The sequence below is a fragment of the Heterodontus francisci genome, chromosome 22 (genome assembly GCF_036365525.1).
Source record: "Heterodontus francisci isolate sHetFra1 chromosome 22, sHetFra1.hap1, whole genome shotgun sequence".
NCBI lineage: Eukaryota > Metazoa > Chordata > Chondrichthyes > Heterodontiformes > Heterodontidae > Heterodontus > Heterodontus francisci.
In genome coordinates this window covers 78,174,408-78,194,349 of record NC_090392.1, presented here as the reverse complement: position 1 = coordinate 78,194,349, position 19,942 = coordinate 78,174,408, and the positions used below count along the sequence as shown (strand labels likewise).

Here is a 19,942-nt window from a genome sequence, read left to right as displayed (position 1 = left end):
AGTGCTTGTCCACCATCTACATGGAACAAGTCAGGCATCTGATAGAATACTTTCCACTTGCCTGGATGGGTGCAGTTCCAACAACACAAGAAACTCGACACCACCCAAGACAAAGCAGCCCGCTTGATCGGGACCCCATCCACCCTCTTCAATATTCACTCCCTTCATCACCGATGCACAGTGGCAGCAGTATGTACCATCTACAAGATGGACTGCAGAACTCACCAAGGCTCCTTCAACAGCACCTTCCAAACCTGTGACTATCACCTAGAAGACAAGGTCAGCAGATGCATGGGAACACCACCACCTACAAGTTCCCCTCCAAGGCACACACCACCCTGACTTGGAATTTCTTTACTGTCGCTGGGTCAAAATCCCAGAACTCCCTTCATAATGGTGTACCTACATCCCAAGGACTGCAGCAGCTCAAGAAGGCAGCTCACCACCACCTTCTCAAAAGCAATTAGGGATGGGCAATAAATGCTGGCCTAGCCAGCAACGCCCACATCCCATAAATGAAAAAAACACATTGCAGAGTTAATTTTTTTTAAATACAAAAGCAAGGCCAACTTAAGCATTTGTACCTTTGATAGAAGAAATACTAAACGTTTGAACTATTTCCCTGCCCTCTGGAATATATTAGGCACAGTATGCAGCGGTATTGGTGATTTCAACCCAATGCCTCCCCAGATAGAGGCATGGCTAACCTGTTTTTGGCTGCTTGAATTATATTAAGAGCACTAGACTAGAGGTTGGTTTCAACTGTTGAAGCAAGTAAAATCTCATCATTCATCTTTACTATTGCCAGATTATAAAACAAAGAAAGCAATATAGGGAATGATCTACATGCGTCCACAGGATTCTTACCACAAAGCCCAGACTCTTCATCAGATCCATCACGACAATCATCATCCCCATCACATATCCACCTGCGTGGAATACAGTGTCCATTGCGGCATGAAAAGTTGCTAGAGTCACAGGTGTGTTTACTTGCTGAAGAACACAAATGGTGAAGCATTAATGCTTCTCCCAACAGACCAGCAATACAATCACAACATTTATAGCAACTGTCGGAATTAAAATGCATTTCTGCTGTGCAGTATGCCAGATAAAAAAGGTATTTCAGCCAAACAGTCAGAAATGGAAGGTAGTTTCTAACAAAACAGTTAACTTTATGTTCCACCTGCTCCTTTTCACAGGTTTTTAATTTATGAGTGACCCATAAAGAAATCAAATCTGCTTATTTTGAAAATGCCATATGTTCTTATTCTGAAACAAAAGGTTTAGACACTAGAATTCATTAATTATCCTCTTCTCCATCACAACATTCATTCTTGCAACACCTCCCAACCAATGAATTGAACTGTTTTCTGAAAAACACAAATGTTAAGTGGGCAAACTACATTCCTATTTTTCATACTGGATTTTACCCTAATGTAACAGTGAAAATAAAATGAATAATTATTCTGTATCTCAGCCAATTCATTCCTCCACCATAGCTAGAATTGTATCGTATTTCTGCCAATAAGAAACTAAATCAAAATGTTGCACCTTGCTTAAATTTAATAACTAATTTTAGCACACTGATCTTTCAAAATAAAGTCTTATTATAACCTAGTACTGGATTTTGGCTCTCCTGGTTCATTTTGGATGCTATAGCTGTTGTGAATATATAAAACTGACCGACTGTATAACCACATGCACTGGGAATGAACTCTGGTACTCTGCTGGTTTTTAAAAACGCTCAGCTAAACATTTACAAAATAAGCCAGGGGAATGCTGTGTCACATCTTTCAAAAAATGAAGGAAATAACCAAGAACAAGTTAAATCCCAGTGAACTTCACAGCATTGAGTGAATGATTACTTACTGGTGCAGTTCAGTTCATCTGACCAGTCTCGGCAGTCATTGTCCCCATCACATGTCCAAGACAAGCGAATGCACATGCCAGTGGCACAAGTAAACTCGTCACTCTTACAGTTGTTCGATGCTGTTTGGGTTTCAAGTAAGAATTACAATGCCAAGGCTTACACTTTGATGAGACTTATGTACAAAGGACCCATTCAATACGTTTGCATAATCTTATTTGACCTTTTAAAAAAAACTTCGGATATATCACAACTTGACTAGAGCAGAAACATTTTATAGTTTTGTAACTAGATACAAGATTTTTCTCCGTTCCTTTATCCTAATGAATATTTTAGATAAAATAAATTTATCAACAAATGAAAGTCCTTAGCATATTTAGCTGGCTGTAATTTATAGGCAGACTGGAGGAGAGGACATTGATTGTCAATAATGAATTGCCTGGGGAGAACACTTCCACACCAACATCGATCATTAGAAGTCTTGTGTCATGTTTCTAAGTGATTAATTTTGAGAAGCAACAAATTCTTTGCAACGTATAGAAGGGCCACTTGTATCCAACCTGCAAACCACAAAGTACTTTATAAAAAGGTGGGAATGGAAAAAATTTTCAAAACAGAACAAAATAGTCAGTCATGCGTATAACCAATAAGAGCATTTTATAAAAAGGTGCTTTCATGGGTTAGCCAGTTTAATATCTTAAAATTTAGATTGCATGCCAAATACCAGTGGGTCCTTCTACTGCACGTTGCAAAGAATTAGTTGTTTCTCAGACCCAGAAACACAACAACCCAGACTTTTAATGACCAAGCACTATCAGGAAAGCAACATTGTTGAGCACTCAAATCTTTCCATAAGCCTTTGTATTAGTTAGCCAAATTCCAGAGTCCTGGATTTGGGGGGGGGGGGGGGGGGAAGCATCAAGAATTAATCCCAAATGTTTTAACACACATTTTTCTTCCGTCTTTAGATGAACATAGATTAAATTAGATACTAAAATTAGAATATAGAGTATGGTCTATCAGTTAGACTCCTGCCCAAGATTCTCCCCACCAGGCTTTACCAAGCTCAGTCGCAGGCATCTGGCTGGACCCTAGCCGCTGGGGGAGGGAAGGAAGGAAGACAGGCCAGGGAGGGAGGGAAGGAGGGAGGGAGGGAAGTTACTAAGTAAGTTAGGTTCACAGACAGTTAGTGCAAATACCTTCCAGTTAGTTGGACAGAAGTTTGTGCCTACCCCCTGCTGGAGATGGTTCAAGTGCAAGCAATTTTACACTGGAAATCAATTACTTAAAAAAAAAACAAAATACACCTTTACATTTACATGGGACACGTTATAAAGTACTACAGTGAAGCAATCTGGCATATTCATTACTATAGCCAATTTATTAAAGAAAATGAAGGTTCCTGAAGTCACTTACAGCACTGCTCCTCATCACTATTGTCGCCACAATCATCTTCACGATCACATTTGTATGACAGTGGAATACATATCCCCGATGACCGACATTTAAACTGAGAGTCAGGATCACAAGCAGCTGTTGCTGTGAAAGGGGAAAAATACTCATGCTCACTAAACTCATACTTTGTACATATTAATACTATAATTTCACATCTTCATTTCGAATCCTGCATTAGTAATTAGACAAAAACCTGCTAGATCGCCATATTTCATTGTTAAATACTCCTGGTGGCAAGCAAGATGTTCAGCATAGTAAAGATAACTCTAGATGAGAGTGATAACCTTACAAGGTAAATAACAAGCGAGTTATTCCACTACATCCCACATACAACAAACATCCCAGTAAAATTTTAGGTGTAATTTTCTTTTTCTTTCATGGGATGTGAGCATTGCTGGCAAGGCCAGCATTTGTTGCACATACTTAATTGCCCCCGACAACTGGCTGGCTTTCTAGGCAATTTTAAAAGTCAACCACATTGCTGTGGGTCTGGAGTCACATCTAGGCCAGACCAGGTAAGGACAACAGATCTCCTTCCCTAAATGACATTAGTGAACTAGATTTTTTTGTTTTTACAACAATCGATAATAGCACCATTACTAGCTAGCTTTCAATTCCAGATTTTTTTTTATTATTAATTAGTTGAATTTAAATTCCACCAGCTGCAGTGGGATTTGAACCTGTGCCCCCAGGGCATTAGGCAGGGCCTTTGGATTATTAGTTCAGTGACATTACCTCTATGCCACCATCTCCCCACATTTGTTATTTCAGTGTTACCCTACAGAGATAATTGCACAACTCTTGGCACAGCTGCTAAATTCAAATAGTACTTACGGCAATTTCTTTCATCACTGTAGTCGCCACAGTCATTATCATTATCACACTTCCAAATGCTGCTGATACATTTGCCATTGGAGCAGCTGTATTGGTTAGGCAGACAAGTATGCTCTATAGTGAAATAAACATAGATTTAAGGAACAGGTGAATAGCTCCAGGACAAAGCAGACGTTCTGATATCCATGTAGCCCTTGTTCGTCTGAGGGTATCAGGTAATTTTGAGCAGGTGGTAAGATTTCGGATGGTCATGAACAATAAGCAATCCTCTCTGTATCGTACTTCTGCTACACAATCAGATAAGGAGTTGAAAGTAATTGTTTTGGGTGGGGGGGGGGGGTGGAGGCATGGGGTTTAAGAGGGAAATAGGAAAGAGAACAAACAATTTGGTATCTTTCACTTAGAATCAATTTATCCAGTTTAGGAAACAGAAGATTTTTGCAGCTTCAAGATGATGTATAATCACCTGCAAAGACGACTGTTTCCTTCTTCCCTAACTCCAACATTCCTTTACTTTTGATACGTTGATATTTACAGTAAATTGGCAGGAAGCAGCTTCACTTTGCACTAACACTCCAGTTGTATTGTGAAGGCAGCTGCAGAAGGCATCTTAACTCCAACAAATGAGCAAGGAGTTTAATAATTAACTCTGATATTTTAAGGTTGCATTTATATGGTCACTTCAGCATTGCTGTAAGAGGCTTCCAATTGGCACAGCGACAAAACTGACAGTCTGAAGGAAATGGATCCCATGGTCAGGTCACTTCATACCACTTTGCCTTGACACTACTTAAAGAACAGCTCCAATGCTCACAAACATGCAAGTGTTTTGATGGAACTCCTGAACACTAAACTATTTAGGATTAAAAACATGAAGATGGTCCCACCTATGTTCAAGTAATTTAAAAATCTACTCACATGCCTGCACAGATCTCCCTCCAAGACCTAAGTTCAAATTTGCAGCCAGACAATATAAACAAGGTACTGCCTGCTGCAAATTGATACTACAACTACTGATCCATATCAGTAATTAATGTGTAACGGCATCCTAATATTTGCTGTTTCCTGGTGATAGCTACACACAGACTACTCGCAAAAGTACATAACTGGGTCCTACATTTGTCAACAAGTGCATGTCAATATTAAAAGTAAATCGATAGGTGACATAATTCAACAGTCAAGACTCCATAAAAATCAGAAAATGCTGGAAACACTAAGCAAGGTCAGACAACAGCTGTGAGGATTGGAAGGTAGGGTTAACGTTTCATGCTTTGTGACCCTTGATCAGAACCAGATCATCAGACCTAAAACATTAACCGTAACTTCCTTCCTCGCTCCAAAAGTTCTGCCTAACCTGCTGAGTGCTTCCAGCATTTCGCATTATTATTTCAGATTTGCACACTTACAGCATTTTGCTTTTTACCTTCTAAAATCATGGTGCTTTAAAATATTAAAAGTCTTATTTGTTTCCAATCATCTGGTATGAAAGTAAAAAAAACAATTGGACTCAATTTTCTCCTGCCCCACACCCACTTCCTCCACCTTTAGGGTCTTAAATCCTTGCTAAGGAAATTAAAGGATTTGGGAATAGGACAGGAAAGTGAAGTTGACATAGATCAGTCATGCTCTTATTGAATGGTAGAGGAGACTCAAGGGGCCATATGTCCCACTCCTGCCCATATTTCATATGTGGATGCTGAAATATAGCAACTTCCATTACCCCACCCAAGTGACCATCATTGATACATGAACCTAATCCACAAATATCAGAATATTTAACTCTGGACATATAACACCAGACATATACACACACACACACACACACTTCTAGAAGAACTAACCATTATGATACATCACACCACCAATTTCTATCTTGTCATTTCATTATTGGCAGTAGTTAAACAAGGACATTGTGGCCCAACCATCACAAAGTATTCAGGTATTGCTAGCTGCACAAAGAGGCACTCACCTTGTCTCACACAGATGTTATTTCTGAGCAAGTAACCATCCGGGCACTCACAATAAACATCCCCAGATTGCAAAACAGTGCTCTTCACTCCTTCTGGGCACACACATCTCCTACCACGAGGTTTAGGAAGACAAAGCAAGCTGCAGGTCTTCTCCAAACACGCATTGCCCCCTTTTAAAATAAATACAAGCCATTAGGAAAAATATCGACAAATAGCAATTTTGTGAACTATTAATGAAGGGCGTCAACTTGATGCTCACCATTCTCTCTTTTCAGATATGGAAAGACTTGTGTACACAGTTTTTTTAATTTCAATGTGAACTGCTGTGCTATAGTAGTATTCAGGCATGTTAACACAGATAGAACTTGGGGAAAGCAGAAATTAAAATAAAAAAAACAACAAATGAGTCACTAACAATGATTAGGTGTTCAAGTCAAAAATCCAGACTTCCTCAGTGTCATGGTGACTATTATCTAGCACCCCAGCCATCAGTAAACTCAGAAATGTTAGAGATCCTTTTCAGGAGAACAGCCCTACAACCTTCCTTGAACTCTGCATTCCTCCAAATCTAGTCTTCTGCTTCCACCAGTCTTTACCCCACCATTGGTGGCTGTGGTTTCAACTCTCAGGGCCCTAAAGCTCTGGAATTCATTCCCTGAACTTATTTGTCCCTCTCTCTCCCCCCTAATTCATTGCCCTCCTTAAAACCCACCTCTCCGACCAAGCTTTCAGTGATCCTTCTTAATACCTTCTTCCTTGGTTTAGTGTCCGCTTTTGTTTGATAACCCTTTTGTGAAGCACCTTGGGATGTTTATCCATGTTAAAGATGCTATAGAAATGCAAGTTGTTAAATAACTAGGTACTTTCCAGAGGGTTGATTATAAGTGGATGGAGAGAGATTCACATTAAAGGCCTGCAATCCAACCCAAACCAGATGGGACCAGACGACACGTGTCGGGTTCGGGTCGGGTCGGGTTGCGCTTCCAGGTCTGGCATTTGGGCTTGGTTCGGACAGGCTCGATCACAGGTAAATGGCTCCACTGTTAATGTAATTTTTTTGACTAGAAAGGTGGTTTTGTTAGTTATTTTAAGCTTGTACAGATCAGCAAGAAAGTGAAAAACGGAAGGTAAGTTAACGGTTGGTCGGGTCGGGTCAGGCAAGGGGGAAAAAAAATGGAAAGACTCAGGCCGGGTCAGGGTCAGATGTGGTTCTGTCGGACTCTGGTAGGTTTTTTTTTTTGTAGACCCAAGCAGACCTTTAATTCACATCAATGCAGCTTCGAGATAGGTTTGAAAACAGTAGCATTCCGTAACTGAATTTTGCTGGTAAAACAGACAACATACTTTACTGGGGTAGAGGCACAGAGGAGATCCAGTCTATTTTTTTTTCCCAAAACAGGGGTGAGACACCAGTACTTAGGTCACCTCGTGATATTACAGCAGAGCATTCTCCTTGCCTGGAGATTTCTTTTCTCATTCCTCATCCCAACTCAGTGTATGATCTCTTATACTTGTGTATAATGGAAATCTGCAAGTGTGCAATTTCTCTTCCTAAACCCCCACCCACCCCCTGAATATCATGCCTTTGCCGTCTAACAAAGTATGTTAGATGGTCCACTGATGATTCACCCAACTTTCTAGGATTTCCTCTTCCAGTCTTCTAATTTTTGTGCTGTCACAAGATCCTTGGGTTATATTAACATTTTGGAATTTACATTGGCAAGCAAACAAAATGAAAAGCCCAATATATATCACAATCCAACTGAGTGGACCAGGAGCACAACAAGAAGTTCTACTGTAACCAAAAGGCACATAAAATCTGCTACCTGGTGTCTTGTCCTTGCAGAACACCTTCATATCCATTACTCCAGTTAAACCAGTGACCAAGGTCTCCACACCTGAGCCATCATGCTTATTGGCCCTAAAGATGCTCATCTGAGACCAATCATCCCAATAGATCTGATTCTGAAAGAAGTAAATGCATATCTTGGTCTCAATTTAGTGCAAGCACACAATTCATACTATTAACACTTCAAAGCTTGAAAGCTGTCTCCATCATAATAGTTTCACTTGTTTGTGGGAACTCATGGAAACTAAAAAAGCTGCTGTACTGAATTAAAGAGCACTTGAGGAAAATAACCTTACAGGGCTGGGGTTAGAGCCAAGGAACAGGGCTGAGAGCCAGCATGGACTCGATGGGCTGAATGGCTTCCTTCTGTGCCATTATGAGAAATTTTAGGAAAATGATACTATGAAAACTATTTCTATCCCATACACTTGTCATTTAACATACAAAAGCAGCTTAAAGTAAAAAAAAAAATGTCAAATAGGACCAATTTCAAAACAAAATCTATGAAGCAGTAATCGCCCTGCATGCTGCTACTAAATATCTGATTTCACAATTACCAAAATTTAAAGCAATCACATCATGAAATTCCTTAAAAGTGTCCTTTTGCAAATGACAATGTTAGGCCCAGCATCCCAAGTTGCATACCTTAAAAACACTAATGGCATATGGATGGGGAAGATTCTGTATTAATACAGATCTTTGACCACCATTAAAGTCCGCTCGTTCAATTCGGTCAACATAAGCTTCAGTCCAATAAATCCAGGAGCCGTCCACAGTAATTCCATTGGGCCATTTAATGCCATCAGTGATGATTCGAGTGACATTAGATGCATCCATCTCACTTCTATAAATGCCAACTGCATCATCACCCCAGTCTGTCCAAAACATCAGGCTGTGGAGAGAATGTCAGAACAAATAAAACCATCTTACGCAATATTACACACAAATACGCACCCGCTAACATTTGCTGCGCCAGAGGAAAAGCATCCTTTAATGACAATGAAGGAACAAATACTTGCAATGGAAAAAAGTAACTTTTCTCTAACTGTTTTGTCTCATAACAGAGGTTCAGTAGGAAGTCATTCTAGCTAGTTTGGAGGACTAGAAAAACTGGGTTCTACAAAATTCAAATTTCAATAAATATTCAAAATGAGGGCACTTTTTACCCAGATTACTTGGTGTGGTAACCACAAATCTACACACTTCCATCTATGCCAAGGAAAATGGATAAGATGCGATTCCTTGGAGCCCAAAAGATTCATCACCATGATTTCACCATCTAGAGTCCAAAAATCAAAAAGTATTTCTTTTTCAAAGCAAAGAAATCATTACCATAAATAAAGCATCCTACTCAACTAACAAACTGGACAAGAACCACCACTTAACCCGAAAGTTATTTATAAAGTAACTTACTTTGTGGCAATGACTGAAGTATTGTGTTGTGTTCATCACAACAGCATTGGAATTTATAGCAGGATGCACAGAAATGTTTTGTTCAACTCTGCATGGAGGTTTTTTTTTTTTGAGAGGTAGGGCAGGATTGTGTACCAATATTTTGTATAAATGCAACTTAGTTCATTTTTAACACGTGCACATTAAGTTCTTATTGTCAACTGCATCAAGAGAAGTGGAGGAAATTCCCTGCAGACAGGGACGTAAACATGAGCTCAGTCTGTCATTTTGTATGTATTATTACACTAAGGCAGCATCACTGACAGCAGATATGCAGGATTGCTGAGATCACGGTCAGTCACTAACATAAAGAGCAGAACCTATGGGCATCAGAGGATAAGTCAGACCCACATGTGTTTGGCTTCTGCTAACTGCAAGAGAGTCACCATTTATTTCTAAGATGGTGAGTCAGATCACATTGCCTTCTAACCAAAAATGTTTTCCCTTCTCCATTGGACCCTAATTTGTAGTTGTGGCAGGAAGAAAAAGGTTAAAAAGACAGAGGGAAAGAGGGGAGCAGTGCACATCATAGATCTCTATTTGAACATCTGAGACCCTAATCAAATGCAAAAAGGCATTTGCCTGCATTGCCTGGCAGGTGTCTAAAGAGAACATGCGTCAGAGGCCTAGAAGGAGGCCCCTGCCCGTTTCCTCAGCCAAGAAATGCAGGAAGTTAACCTCAAGGGAGAAAAGAACATAACATTCACATGGGGGAAATTCAAACTAATCATATTCAGGTCCTACTGAAACAATATTCAGTTTCAGTCTGTTGTCGGATCTCTCTCCTCCTTTAAGACTCACTTAAAATTTACCTCTGATCAAGCTGTTGGTTACTTGTCCTAATATCTCATACGTGGCTTGGTGTCAAATTTGATAATGTTCCTATGAAGTGCCTTGGAATGTCTGATGACGTCAAAGACACTGTATAAATACAAATTGTTGTAGGAAAAAGCTGCCCATTTTTTGTAGAGCCTAAAGCCAAACAGGTAAAAGGGCAAAACAGGGAAAGGTTCAACATAATGGCATGAGTTTGAGGTTTGATTTCCTACTGATGGAAATTCATTCATTCATTCAATATATCCATAGAGACAGAAAAGTGACTATTTTAATATGGACTGTGTGTCAGGGTTACATTTTAGAAATTTCTGTACGGCCCACTGAAAAAAAAATGAACCACCCAATCAATACATAGAGGCAGCAATTCTATGTATGAAAGAAACAGTGAACGAACAGTTCCTCTTGTCTAAAATCAGCTGCTAGTACTCGAGCTCCTGCAATGCGGTCTTGTGCCACTGGATAGCACAAATGCACTTGGTGTATAATTTAGTGCACCTCAGCACCCTCTAGTGTTAGGCAAGTTCAGCTTCAATGAGATAAGAGCAAAATACTGCAAATGCTGGAACTCTGAAATGAGAACACAAAGTGCCGGAAATACAAACAAAGAACAGTACAGCACAGGAACAGGCCATTTGGCCTCCCAAGCCTGCACCGATCTTGATGCCTGCCTAAACTAACACCTTCTGCACTTCCGGGGCCCATATCCCTTCCTATTCATGTATTTGTCAAGATGTCGCTTAAACGTCGCTATCGTATCTGCTTCCACCACCTCCCCTGGCAGCAAGTTCCAGGCACTCACCACCCTCTGTGTAAAAAACTTGCCTCGCACATCCCCTCTAAACATTGCCCCTCTCACCTTAAACCTATTTCCCCCAGTAACTGACTCTTCCACCCTGGGAAAAAGCTTCTGACTATTCACTCTGTCCATGCCGCTCATAACTTTGTAAACCTCTATCATGTCGACCCTCCACCTCCATCGTTCCAGTGTATACTGTATACCTCCCGCCTGCATTAGACCTTCCAAAATGCATTACCTCACATTTGTCCGAATTAAACTCCATCTGCCATTTCTCCAACCGATCTATATCCTGCTGTATCCTCTGACAATCCTCATCACTATCCGCAACTCCACCAACCTCTGTCGTCTGCAAACTTATCAGACCAGCTACATTTTCCTCCAAATCATTTATATATACTACAAACAGCAAAGGTCCCAGCACTGATCCCTGCGGAACACCACTAGTCACATCCCTCCATTCAGAGAAACACCCATCCACTGATACCCTCTGTCTTCTATGACCGAGCCAGTTCTGTATCCATCTTGCCAGCTCACCTCTGATCCCGTGTGACTTCACCTTTTGTACCAGTCTGCCATGAGGGACCTTGTCAAAGGCTTTACTGAAGTCCATATAGATAACATCCACTGCCCTTCCTTCATCAATCATCTTCGTCACCTCCTCAAAAAACTCAATCAAATTAGTAAGACACGACCTCCCCTTCACAGAACCATGCTGTCTCTCGGTAATAAAAGTTTGTTTGTTTCCAAATGGGAGTAAATCTTGTCCCGAACAATCCACTCTAACAGTTTCCCTACCACTGACGTAATACTCAGCATGTCTGGCAGCAACTGTGTCGAGAGAAAGAGTTAACGTTTCATCTTCAATGAGCTGAATTTACAGCTGCTAAAAATGAAAGCAATCCATTTGTAGCTGACCTGCATAAATTCACTTCCCAGCACCAACACCAGGAAGTCTTAGGAACAATACTTACAAATTAGCCAACAGCAAACCCAAATTAACAATGGCAGCTGAACTTCCCTTGGTCTAGTGATGTAATCAGAAGGTCCCAGGCTTAATTTTCAAATCACAGTTAGTCCATCTTAGCTGAAGTAGTGCTACAGTACCCCTGCGCTAAGGAAGGAGGGTAGGTGGGACAGATGTCAGGTAGGGTTAGCAACTGCTCGTCCAACTGATAGAGCAAGTGCACGTGGATGAAAACAAGATTCAAGTCAATTGTGATGCTCCCTACAGTCAGTCACCCAGGCCAACACTTGAGACAATTCTCTGATTATGAGTGCATCTGATCTGCATGTTTGCCAGAAGAGCTTCCTCAGCAGTAGATTGAACATGAAAAGTGGGGGCGCTGGAGGAGGTGGAAACAGACTCACTAGCAAGGTATGGAAATCTATTGCATTGAGTGGGGGTAAAATGATGGAAGGGAAAAACATAGATGGACTTGTGTTTATTTATGCTCGAGTGATGGGCAACACTTTTATACTAAAGTAATTGATGGTGCCTTCCAATATCTGGTACACACCCACTCTACCAAGTCAAATGCAGCCAACTCCTAAGGTGACGTGAACACAAAGCAGTACATTTGGCTTAATTTAATTGAGACATAGCCTCCATGAATTTAACAGTGACCCACGAATGTCACAGAACTCCCACTCACGGCCCTTTCAACTGATGCTTCTCAACACCATTCTGCATATAGACTCTTTGGAAGCTGCATATGACGAGAACACAAGTAGGAGCAGGAGACGGCCATTCAGCCCCACCATTCAATAAGATCATGGCTGATCTGTTCCAGGCCTGCTCTGCATAACCTTTGACTCCGAGATTTCAAAAATCTATCTACCTCCTCCTTAAATGCAATTAGTGACCGAGCCTCCACAACTCTGAGGCAGAGAATTCCAGAGATTCACCACCCTCAGAAGAAATCCCTTCGCATCTCAGTTTTAAACGCGTGACCCCTTATTCTGTAACTATGTCCCCTAGTTCGAGATTCCCCCACCAGTGGAAACATATTCTCAACATCTACCCTGTCAAGCCCCCTTAGAATCTTATATGTTTCTATAAGATCACCTCTCATTCTTCTAAACTCCAATGAATAAAGGCCTAACATGTTTAGCCGTTCTTGATAAGACAACCCCTGCATCCCAGGAATCAGCCTAGGGAACCTTTTTTGAACTGCCTCCAATGCTAGTATATCCTCCCTTAAATACGGGGAGCAAAACTGTACACAGTACTCCAGGTGTGGCCTCACCAACACCCTGGACAGTTGTAATAAAACTTCCTTGTTTGTAAACTCTAACCCCCCCCCCTGGCAATAAAGGCCAAAATTCCATTTGCCTTCCCAATTACCTGTTGCACCTGCATGCTGACTTTTTGTGTTTCCTGTACAAGAACACCCAGATCCCTCTGTACTGCAGTATTCTGTAATCTTTCTCCATCTAAATAATAATCGGCCTTTTCATTCTTCCTACCAAAGTGGATGACCTCACATTTTCCCACATTGAACACCATCTGCCGAGTTTTTGCCCACTTACTTAACCTATCTATATTCCTTTGCAGATTGTGTCCTCATCACAACATGCCTTCCCAGCTATTTTTGTATCGTCAGCAAATTTGGATACTCTACACTCTGTCCCTTCCTCCAAGTCATTAATGTAGATAGCAAATAGTTGAGGCCCTAGGATCAATCCTTATGGCACCCAACTAGTTACGGCTTTCCAACCTGAAAAAGACCCATTGATCCGGACTCTCTGCCTTCTGTGTGTTAGCCAATCCTCAATCCATGCCAACACATTACCCCCAATACCCTGAGCTCCTATTTTGCGTAATAACCTTTTATGTGGCATCTTATCAAACGCCCTCTGAAAATCCAAATACACTACATCTACTTTATCCGCTCTATTTGTTATATCCTCAAAAGAACTCTAACAAGTTTGTTAAACATAATTTCCTTTTCCTAAAACCATGTTGGCTCTGTTTGATTGCATTATGTTTTTCTAAATGTCCTGCTATTTCTTCCTTAATAATGGACTCTAGCATTTTCCCAATGACTGATGTTAAGCTAACTGGTCTATAGTTTCCTGCTTTCGTTCTCCCTCCTTTCTTGAATAGGGGCATCACATTAGCAGTTTTCCAATCCGCTGGTACCCTACTGGAATCGACTGAGTTTTGGTATATCATGACCAATGCCTCTACTGTTACTGTCGACATTCCTTACTAAGAATTCAACCTCAATAGCAACTTTTGGATTTTCCTGACAAACTGTACAATATTATGGACAGAGACAGTTTTAACTGGTTTCCAGAAACTCACCCTTCATTAGGAATTAGTACAAGAGCCCTTGGATGGTCTAATATGGTGGAATTCAGTAGAGTGAGGCGAAGGTCTCCATCGGGGCGGGAAACCTAATGAAATGAGGAAGAAAATTACAAAAAAAAAACTTCATAATTTTTTCCTCGCCCTCAAACTTCATTCTTTGCCAAACAGGTGCTCTCAAGTAGGTGCTATTACAGACGGATATCAAATCATTGCACTAAGTTTATGTACATGAATTAAAAAAAAAACATGGGGAGGAGTCAGCTACCATAATAAAAACAAAATTAACCTCAAAGCACTGGTCAAATTGGCTCTTATGCTGTTGACTGTTTCATTGAGTAAAAGCCCCAAGCTTAATCAAAATACAGACATCCAGCAGAATCTCATCTGTTCCATTTTTGGCAAATTTTATGTTTAAGAAACATTGAGGAACACTCATCCGTATTTTCGCTTCTAATTTGTTTTATTGTTGAGATGCTGTAATGTAAAAGTTGCTCCAAGCCACCCTAGCAACACTTACAGCAGGATTTCCTATACATTCAAAGCCTGTCCAGCATCTACAAGGCACAAGTCAGGAGTGTGATGGAATACTCTCCACTTGCCTGGATGGGTGCAGCTCCAACACTACTCAAGAAGCTCGACACCATTCAGAACAAAGCAGCCCGCTTGATTGGCACACCATCCACAAACATTCACTCCCTCCACCGACACACAGTGGCAGCAGTGTGCACCATCTACAAGATGCAATGCAGCAACGCACCAAGGCTCCTTAGATAGCACCTTCCAAACCCGCGACCTCTACCAACTAGAAGGACAAGCGCAGCAAATGCATGGGAATATCACCACCTGCAAGTTCCCATCCAAGTCACACACCATCCTGACTTGGAACTATATCACCGTTCCTTCACTGTCGCTGGGTCAAACTCCTGAAACTCTCTCCCTAACAGCACTGTGTGTGTACTTACTTCACATGGACTGCAGTGGTTCAAGGCAACAGCTCACCACCACCTTCTCAAGGTCAATTAGGGATGGGCAATAAATGCTGGCCTGGCCAGCGACGCCCACATCCCATGAATAAAATGTAAATGTTATGTTCCACACCAGCCATCCTATGGAACAGCGAAAAATGTCAGGTGAACATTTAGCGCTAATCAGTTTTTGTGCAGTGGATTTGCATCCACTTGCAATAGTGTCAAGACCCACTAAATACATAGTACTTAGGATTGTTAGCAGCCTGACATAAGTTTTGATTTTCATCTCAATCTGGTCATATAGTAAAAGGTTGAGAAACAGTATTGTTAGTTATGGCACCGGTTTCTTTGTTTTTCCTTTCTAATAGGGAAGGAGCTCTACTTTCCAAAGTTAAAAAGCATGTTTAAGGCCATGTAGCAGCAGAGCCTACTGTTGAGGCACAGACATCCTGAAAGTCCCACAAGTTTCATCTGTGCTGTGTGTCAAATTAGTCTCTTTCCACAAGCAGAGTGGTAGGGCTAAAGAGAGACGAACAAGTTAGCCTGAATTTGTGCTTTTGATTATCCGAACTTCCATATGTTGAAATAAGGGAGGGTTGAGGACAGGGCCAGACTTGGCGGCGCTTAAACCCTGGTGATAATCTGGGCTCAAAATGGACAGAACGCACCACTTGACTAGTTAAGTTCAAGAAACTCTAATTCACCATGAAACAATCTTCGAAAGAGGAGCAAAGAGGGGAAATGTTGTTCATTTATAAGTCAATAGTCTTTCATTTCGGTTACTGAATTTATGCAACAACTACATTGTTCTTATTTTTCTGGACATACTGGCATTATTTATCAACAACTGTTGCTAGAACTGATGTGACACGTCTTACAGAACCCCATTAGTTGCCAAATAAAAAAGGCTAAACTTCAGCTTTCAAATACATTGTAGTCAGTTTATGAATAAAAACAATTTTATAAAGTTATGATATACACACAGCAAGGTTTTGGACCCAAAAGCAGAAGCAATACTGAACTTATTTTAAGTGGATCATAATCAAGAAAAGTGCCAATTAATCTAGCAACTATACTCACTCATTACCTCAATGTAATTTGCAGTGTGTTAAACTATACCCAGCCCTTCCATTCACATTTCACTCCTCCCATTTACGTTTCCACATCAGATTAGATTAGAGATACAGCACTGAAACAGGCCCTTCGGCCCACCGAGTCTGTGCCGAACATCAACCACCCATTTATACTAATCCTACACTAATCCCATATTCCTACCACATCCCCACCTGTCCCTATATTTCCCTACCACCTACCTATACTAGGGGCAATTTATAATGGCCAATTTACCTATCAACCTGCAAGTCTTTTGGCTTGTGGGAGGAAACCGGAGCACCCGGAGAAAACCCACGCAGACACGGAGAACTTGCAAACTCCACACAGGCAGTACCCGGAATCGAACCCGGGTCCCTGGAGCCGTGAGGCTGCGGTGCTAACCACTGCGCCGCCTCACTTGCTCTTGTTCAGTGCAGGAGTCTGGCAGCCAGACAATCCGCATCAGACTACTGTCATAACACTTTTGATCCAGATGCTAATATGTGGAGTTATGGGCCAGGGTAGGTCCCACCCAATCGCTTCCCCCTGTGATCAGCCCCGCCTCTGACTGATGCTCAAATGGGTAATGGACACCTAACCTGAATAAATTTTTACGGTTAGAATATTTCATCAAAACACACATTAGACTTGCCTCAAGTTTCTTTGCTCCAGCATCTATCCAGTAGAGAAGCTGACTGATGGGGTCAAAGGCCAAAGCTTCCACTGTCTGTAGGTCATCCTTGATGATTATATCCTGGCCAGTGTTCCCGTTTAAGCACAAACGCTGAGCAGAGAAATAAAAATGATTAAGTAACAGTGATAATCTGGTAACTAAACTATAACATACTGAGATATTAATTTATTGCTTTACATCATGAGACCACTGTTACAAGGCTTTCAATATCTCATTCTGTCATGAATAACACATTTAAAAAAATTAGACCAAAATAAACTTCTAATTTAAAACCACTACATTATCGTTGTTAAGACACTCTTATGCCTTATGGTGCCCACAGGTCATGCAAGTCCTCAACTATACCAGCTGGCCCCAATGTTCCATCACCAAGGCCACCTGGGCACTGACTAAAAGTACAGGAGAGGCACAGGCAGCCAGAACAACCCTCCCACATGTCATCCTCACCCTGGACCTGTGAAAGGCCATCTTTGTTAGGTTCAGGAGCAGACCTGTAAGGACACAGGTATGAATGAAAGGGAATTGCCTGTCTTAATTCAGGCTGTGCATCAGATGGAAGAAAAACATTGCAAAACATCTAAATGCACATTAGAAAAATTCAATTTCATTTTCTGATAGTACTGAGTGTTCAACTTTCAGACAATAGCAATGATAGCTGCAGACATATTTGTAATAAATATGAACATGAAACTAAACTTGAAAAGGAATTAGCAGCCCCAATATGATGTATAGCGATCTTTGAAAACTGAGTTTAACTTGCAAATCTACCGATTAGGGAGTGGGCTGTAATTAGTTTTGTCGCAGATTTCATCATGCCTGACTCTGGTAACAAATCAACAGCTACCAATGCAGTTAATGTGACTGCAAAATTCTAGATTTAAATTCTGACCATCTGCCTGTGTCTCTCTCCCTTCATGCCTTCCTTTCTTTTCCCATCCTGTTGTGTGAGTCTTCCCCTCCAAATATTTCTGGATCCTCCTCGATTCTAAATCTATACAACTCGCTTTGCTCAACTGAACAGGATGAAAAGTAACAGCATCATTAAGCTCTGAATGATTTCAGTCTGTAATATATAGAGCTATTAATGTTTTTACAGCAACTAAATAAAAATACTTACATTTCCTCTTATGCATTTAAAGTATTTGCAATCAACTCCTGCAACAAAGTTAGCTGACTAGTTCTTCATGCATTAACATAATGCAATACCACAGACCTACTGCAGTCTAGTCACCAAGGCACCTCTCATACCGTATGTAATTATGAATGTAAAGTAATTCAATAGAATTTAATAGCAGAAAAGTGCTGAAAAATCTACAACTTTACTAACTTTGGCATAAGTTATATAAAATGAAAGTTTACATAACCAAGTTTATTTCACTCGAGTGAGTTACAGGTCACACCTCTATGTAATAAAACCAAGGCGCTATTATTGATGCAATTTTTACTGTAATGTTAAAAAATGAATTAAAACTCATCTCTGAAGGATGGGGGTGGGGGGGGGGGGGGGCAACATCCTGATAATCATCTTAAAGCAGTTATTAATTTCCTATGTTTATTCAGATATTCAAAATAAGTCAAACTTGGGTAACATTCACAGTCCAAATAATCATAATTGGATCATATTTTTAACCCAAGCCCCCTCAAAATCTTTCCACAACATCTGGCAAGTAGAGACTGTTAACAGGATGATAATGAACCAGCTTATAAAAAAGCCCAGCTGGTGGAAGTGATTTTTTTTTTAACCTAGATATGGTGTGCTTTCTGTATTAATCTTCAAACTTTTATATACTGCTTAATTCACCTCTCGAAATGAGTAGTAGCAGGCTTGGCTCACCTGGATAACATCCTGCGATATATCTGCCCAATATATGCAGTTGCCTCCATAATCAAAATCCAAAGCTACAGTGCCTCGTAAGTCCTGAAGTGGCAGTACCTCATCTGTGCCCTTGGAAAGATCATAGCGATGAATAGAGCTCCTTAGAGCATAAAGTAGGAACTCATTCTCCTCTGCAGGCAGAATCAAACAAAAACAATTTAAATACCTTAACTATTTAGATAGCGCATGAGAGTGAGTAGACTCTACAGTATAAGCTATTTCTTAGTTCAGTTATAGACAACACCTTTATAACTTGCTCTGTCCACTTAAAATTCTTTGTCCCCACTATCTTGGTTTGCATTCCATTGCCTGTGCCTCTCTAAATGGTCTTTCCTTGGTTCCCACCTATTTCTCCTCATCTACATGCTGCCGCTTGACGACATCATCTGTAAACACAGCAAGTTCCACATGTACGCTGACAACACTCAGCTCTACCTCACCACCGCCTCATTCAACTCCTCCACGGTCTCTAATTTGCTACATTGCATGTCTAACCTACAGTAATGGATGAGCAGAAATTTCCTCCAACTAAATATTGGGAAGACTGAAGCCAATTGTCTTGGGCCCCGATCACAATCTCAGTCTCCGAGCCACCAACTTCATTCCTCTCCCTGGCCACTGCCTGGGGCTGAACCAGATCACACACTGGTTTCATGACCTTTCAACACATATCCACACCATCACCAAGACTATCTAATTCTGCCTCCATAACATTGCCTGATTCAGCTACCGGCTCTGTTTCAGCAGCAGATGATCTCTCATCCATGCCTCTGTTACCTCTAGACTTCACTATTCCAATGTTCTCCTGGCCATCCTCCCATCTTCTACCCTACCTAAACGTGACATCATCCAAAATTATGCCAAGTCCCGTTCACACATCACCCCTTTACTTGCTGACCTACATTGACTCCTGGTCCAGCTATGCTTTAATTTTAA

General features: G+C 40.9%; 1 protein-coding gene across 2 annotated transcripts in view; it reads right to left on the bottom strand.

The window, feature by feature from the left end:
* The window catches only part of sorl1 (sortilin-related receptor, L(DLR class) A repeats containing), a 185,587-nt gene that overhangs the window by 51,605 nt on the left and 114,040 nt on the right, over positions 1 to 19,942 (bottom strand). Inside the window, exons 17-26 of one of the 2 annotated variants that reach the window (XM_068054134.1) lie at positions 18,965 to 19,137; positions 17,089 to 17,220; positions 14,371 to 14,462; positions 8,621 to 8,867; positions 7,950 to 8,091; positions 6,126 to 6,296; positions 4,157 to 4,270; positions 3,284 to 3,406; positions 1,870 to 1,989; positions 868 to 993 (exon numbers count right to left, since the gene is read on the bottom strand). In XM_068054134.1, the coding sequence (XP_067910235.1) occupies positions 868 to 993; positions 1,870 to 1,989; positions 3,284 to 3,406; positions 4,157 to 4,270; positions 6,126 to 6,296; positions 7,950 to 8,091; positions 8,621 to 8,867; positions 14,371 to 14,462; positions 17,089 to 17,220; positions 18,965 to 19,137 (1,440 nt within the window). The remainder of the gene's footprint in view (positions 1 to 867; positions 994 to 1,869; positions 1,990 to 3,283; positions 3,407 to 4,156; positions 4,271 to 6,125; positions 6,297 to 7,949; positions 8,092 to 8,620; positions 8,868 to 14,370; positions 14,463 to 17,088; positions 17,221 to 18,964; positions 19,138 to 19,942) is intronic. The other variant, XM_068054135.1, reaches the window with a different exon arrangement.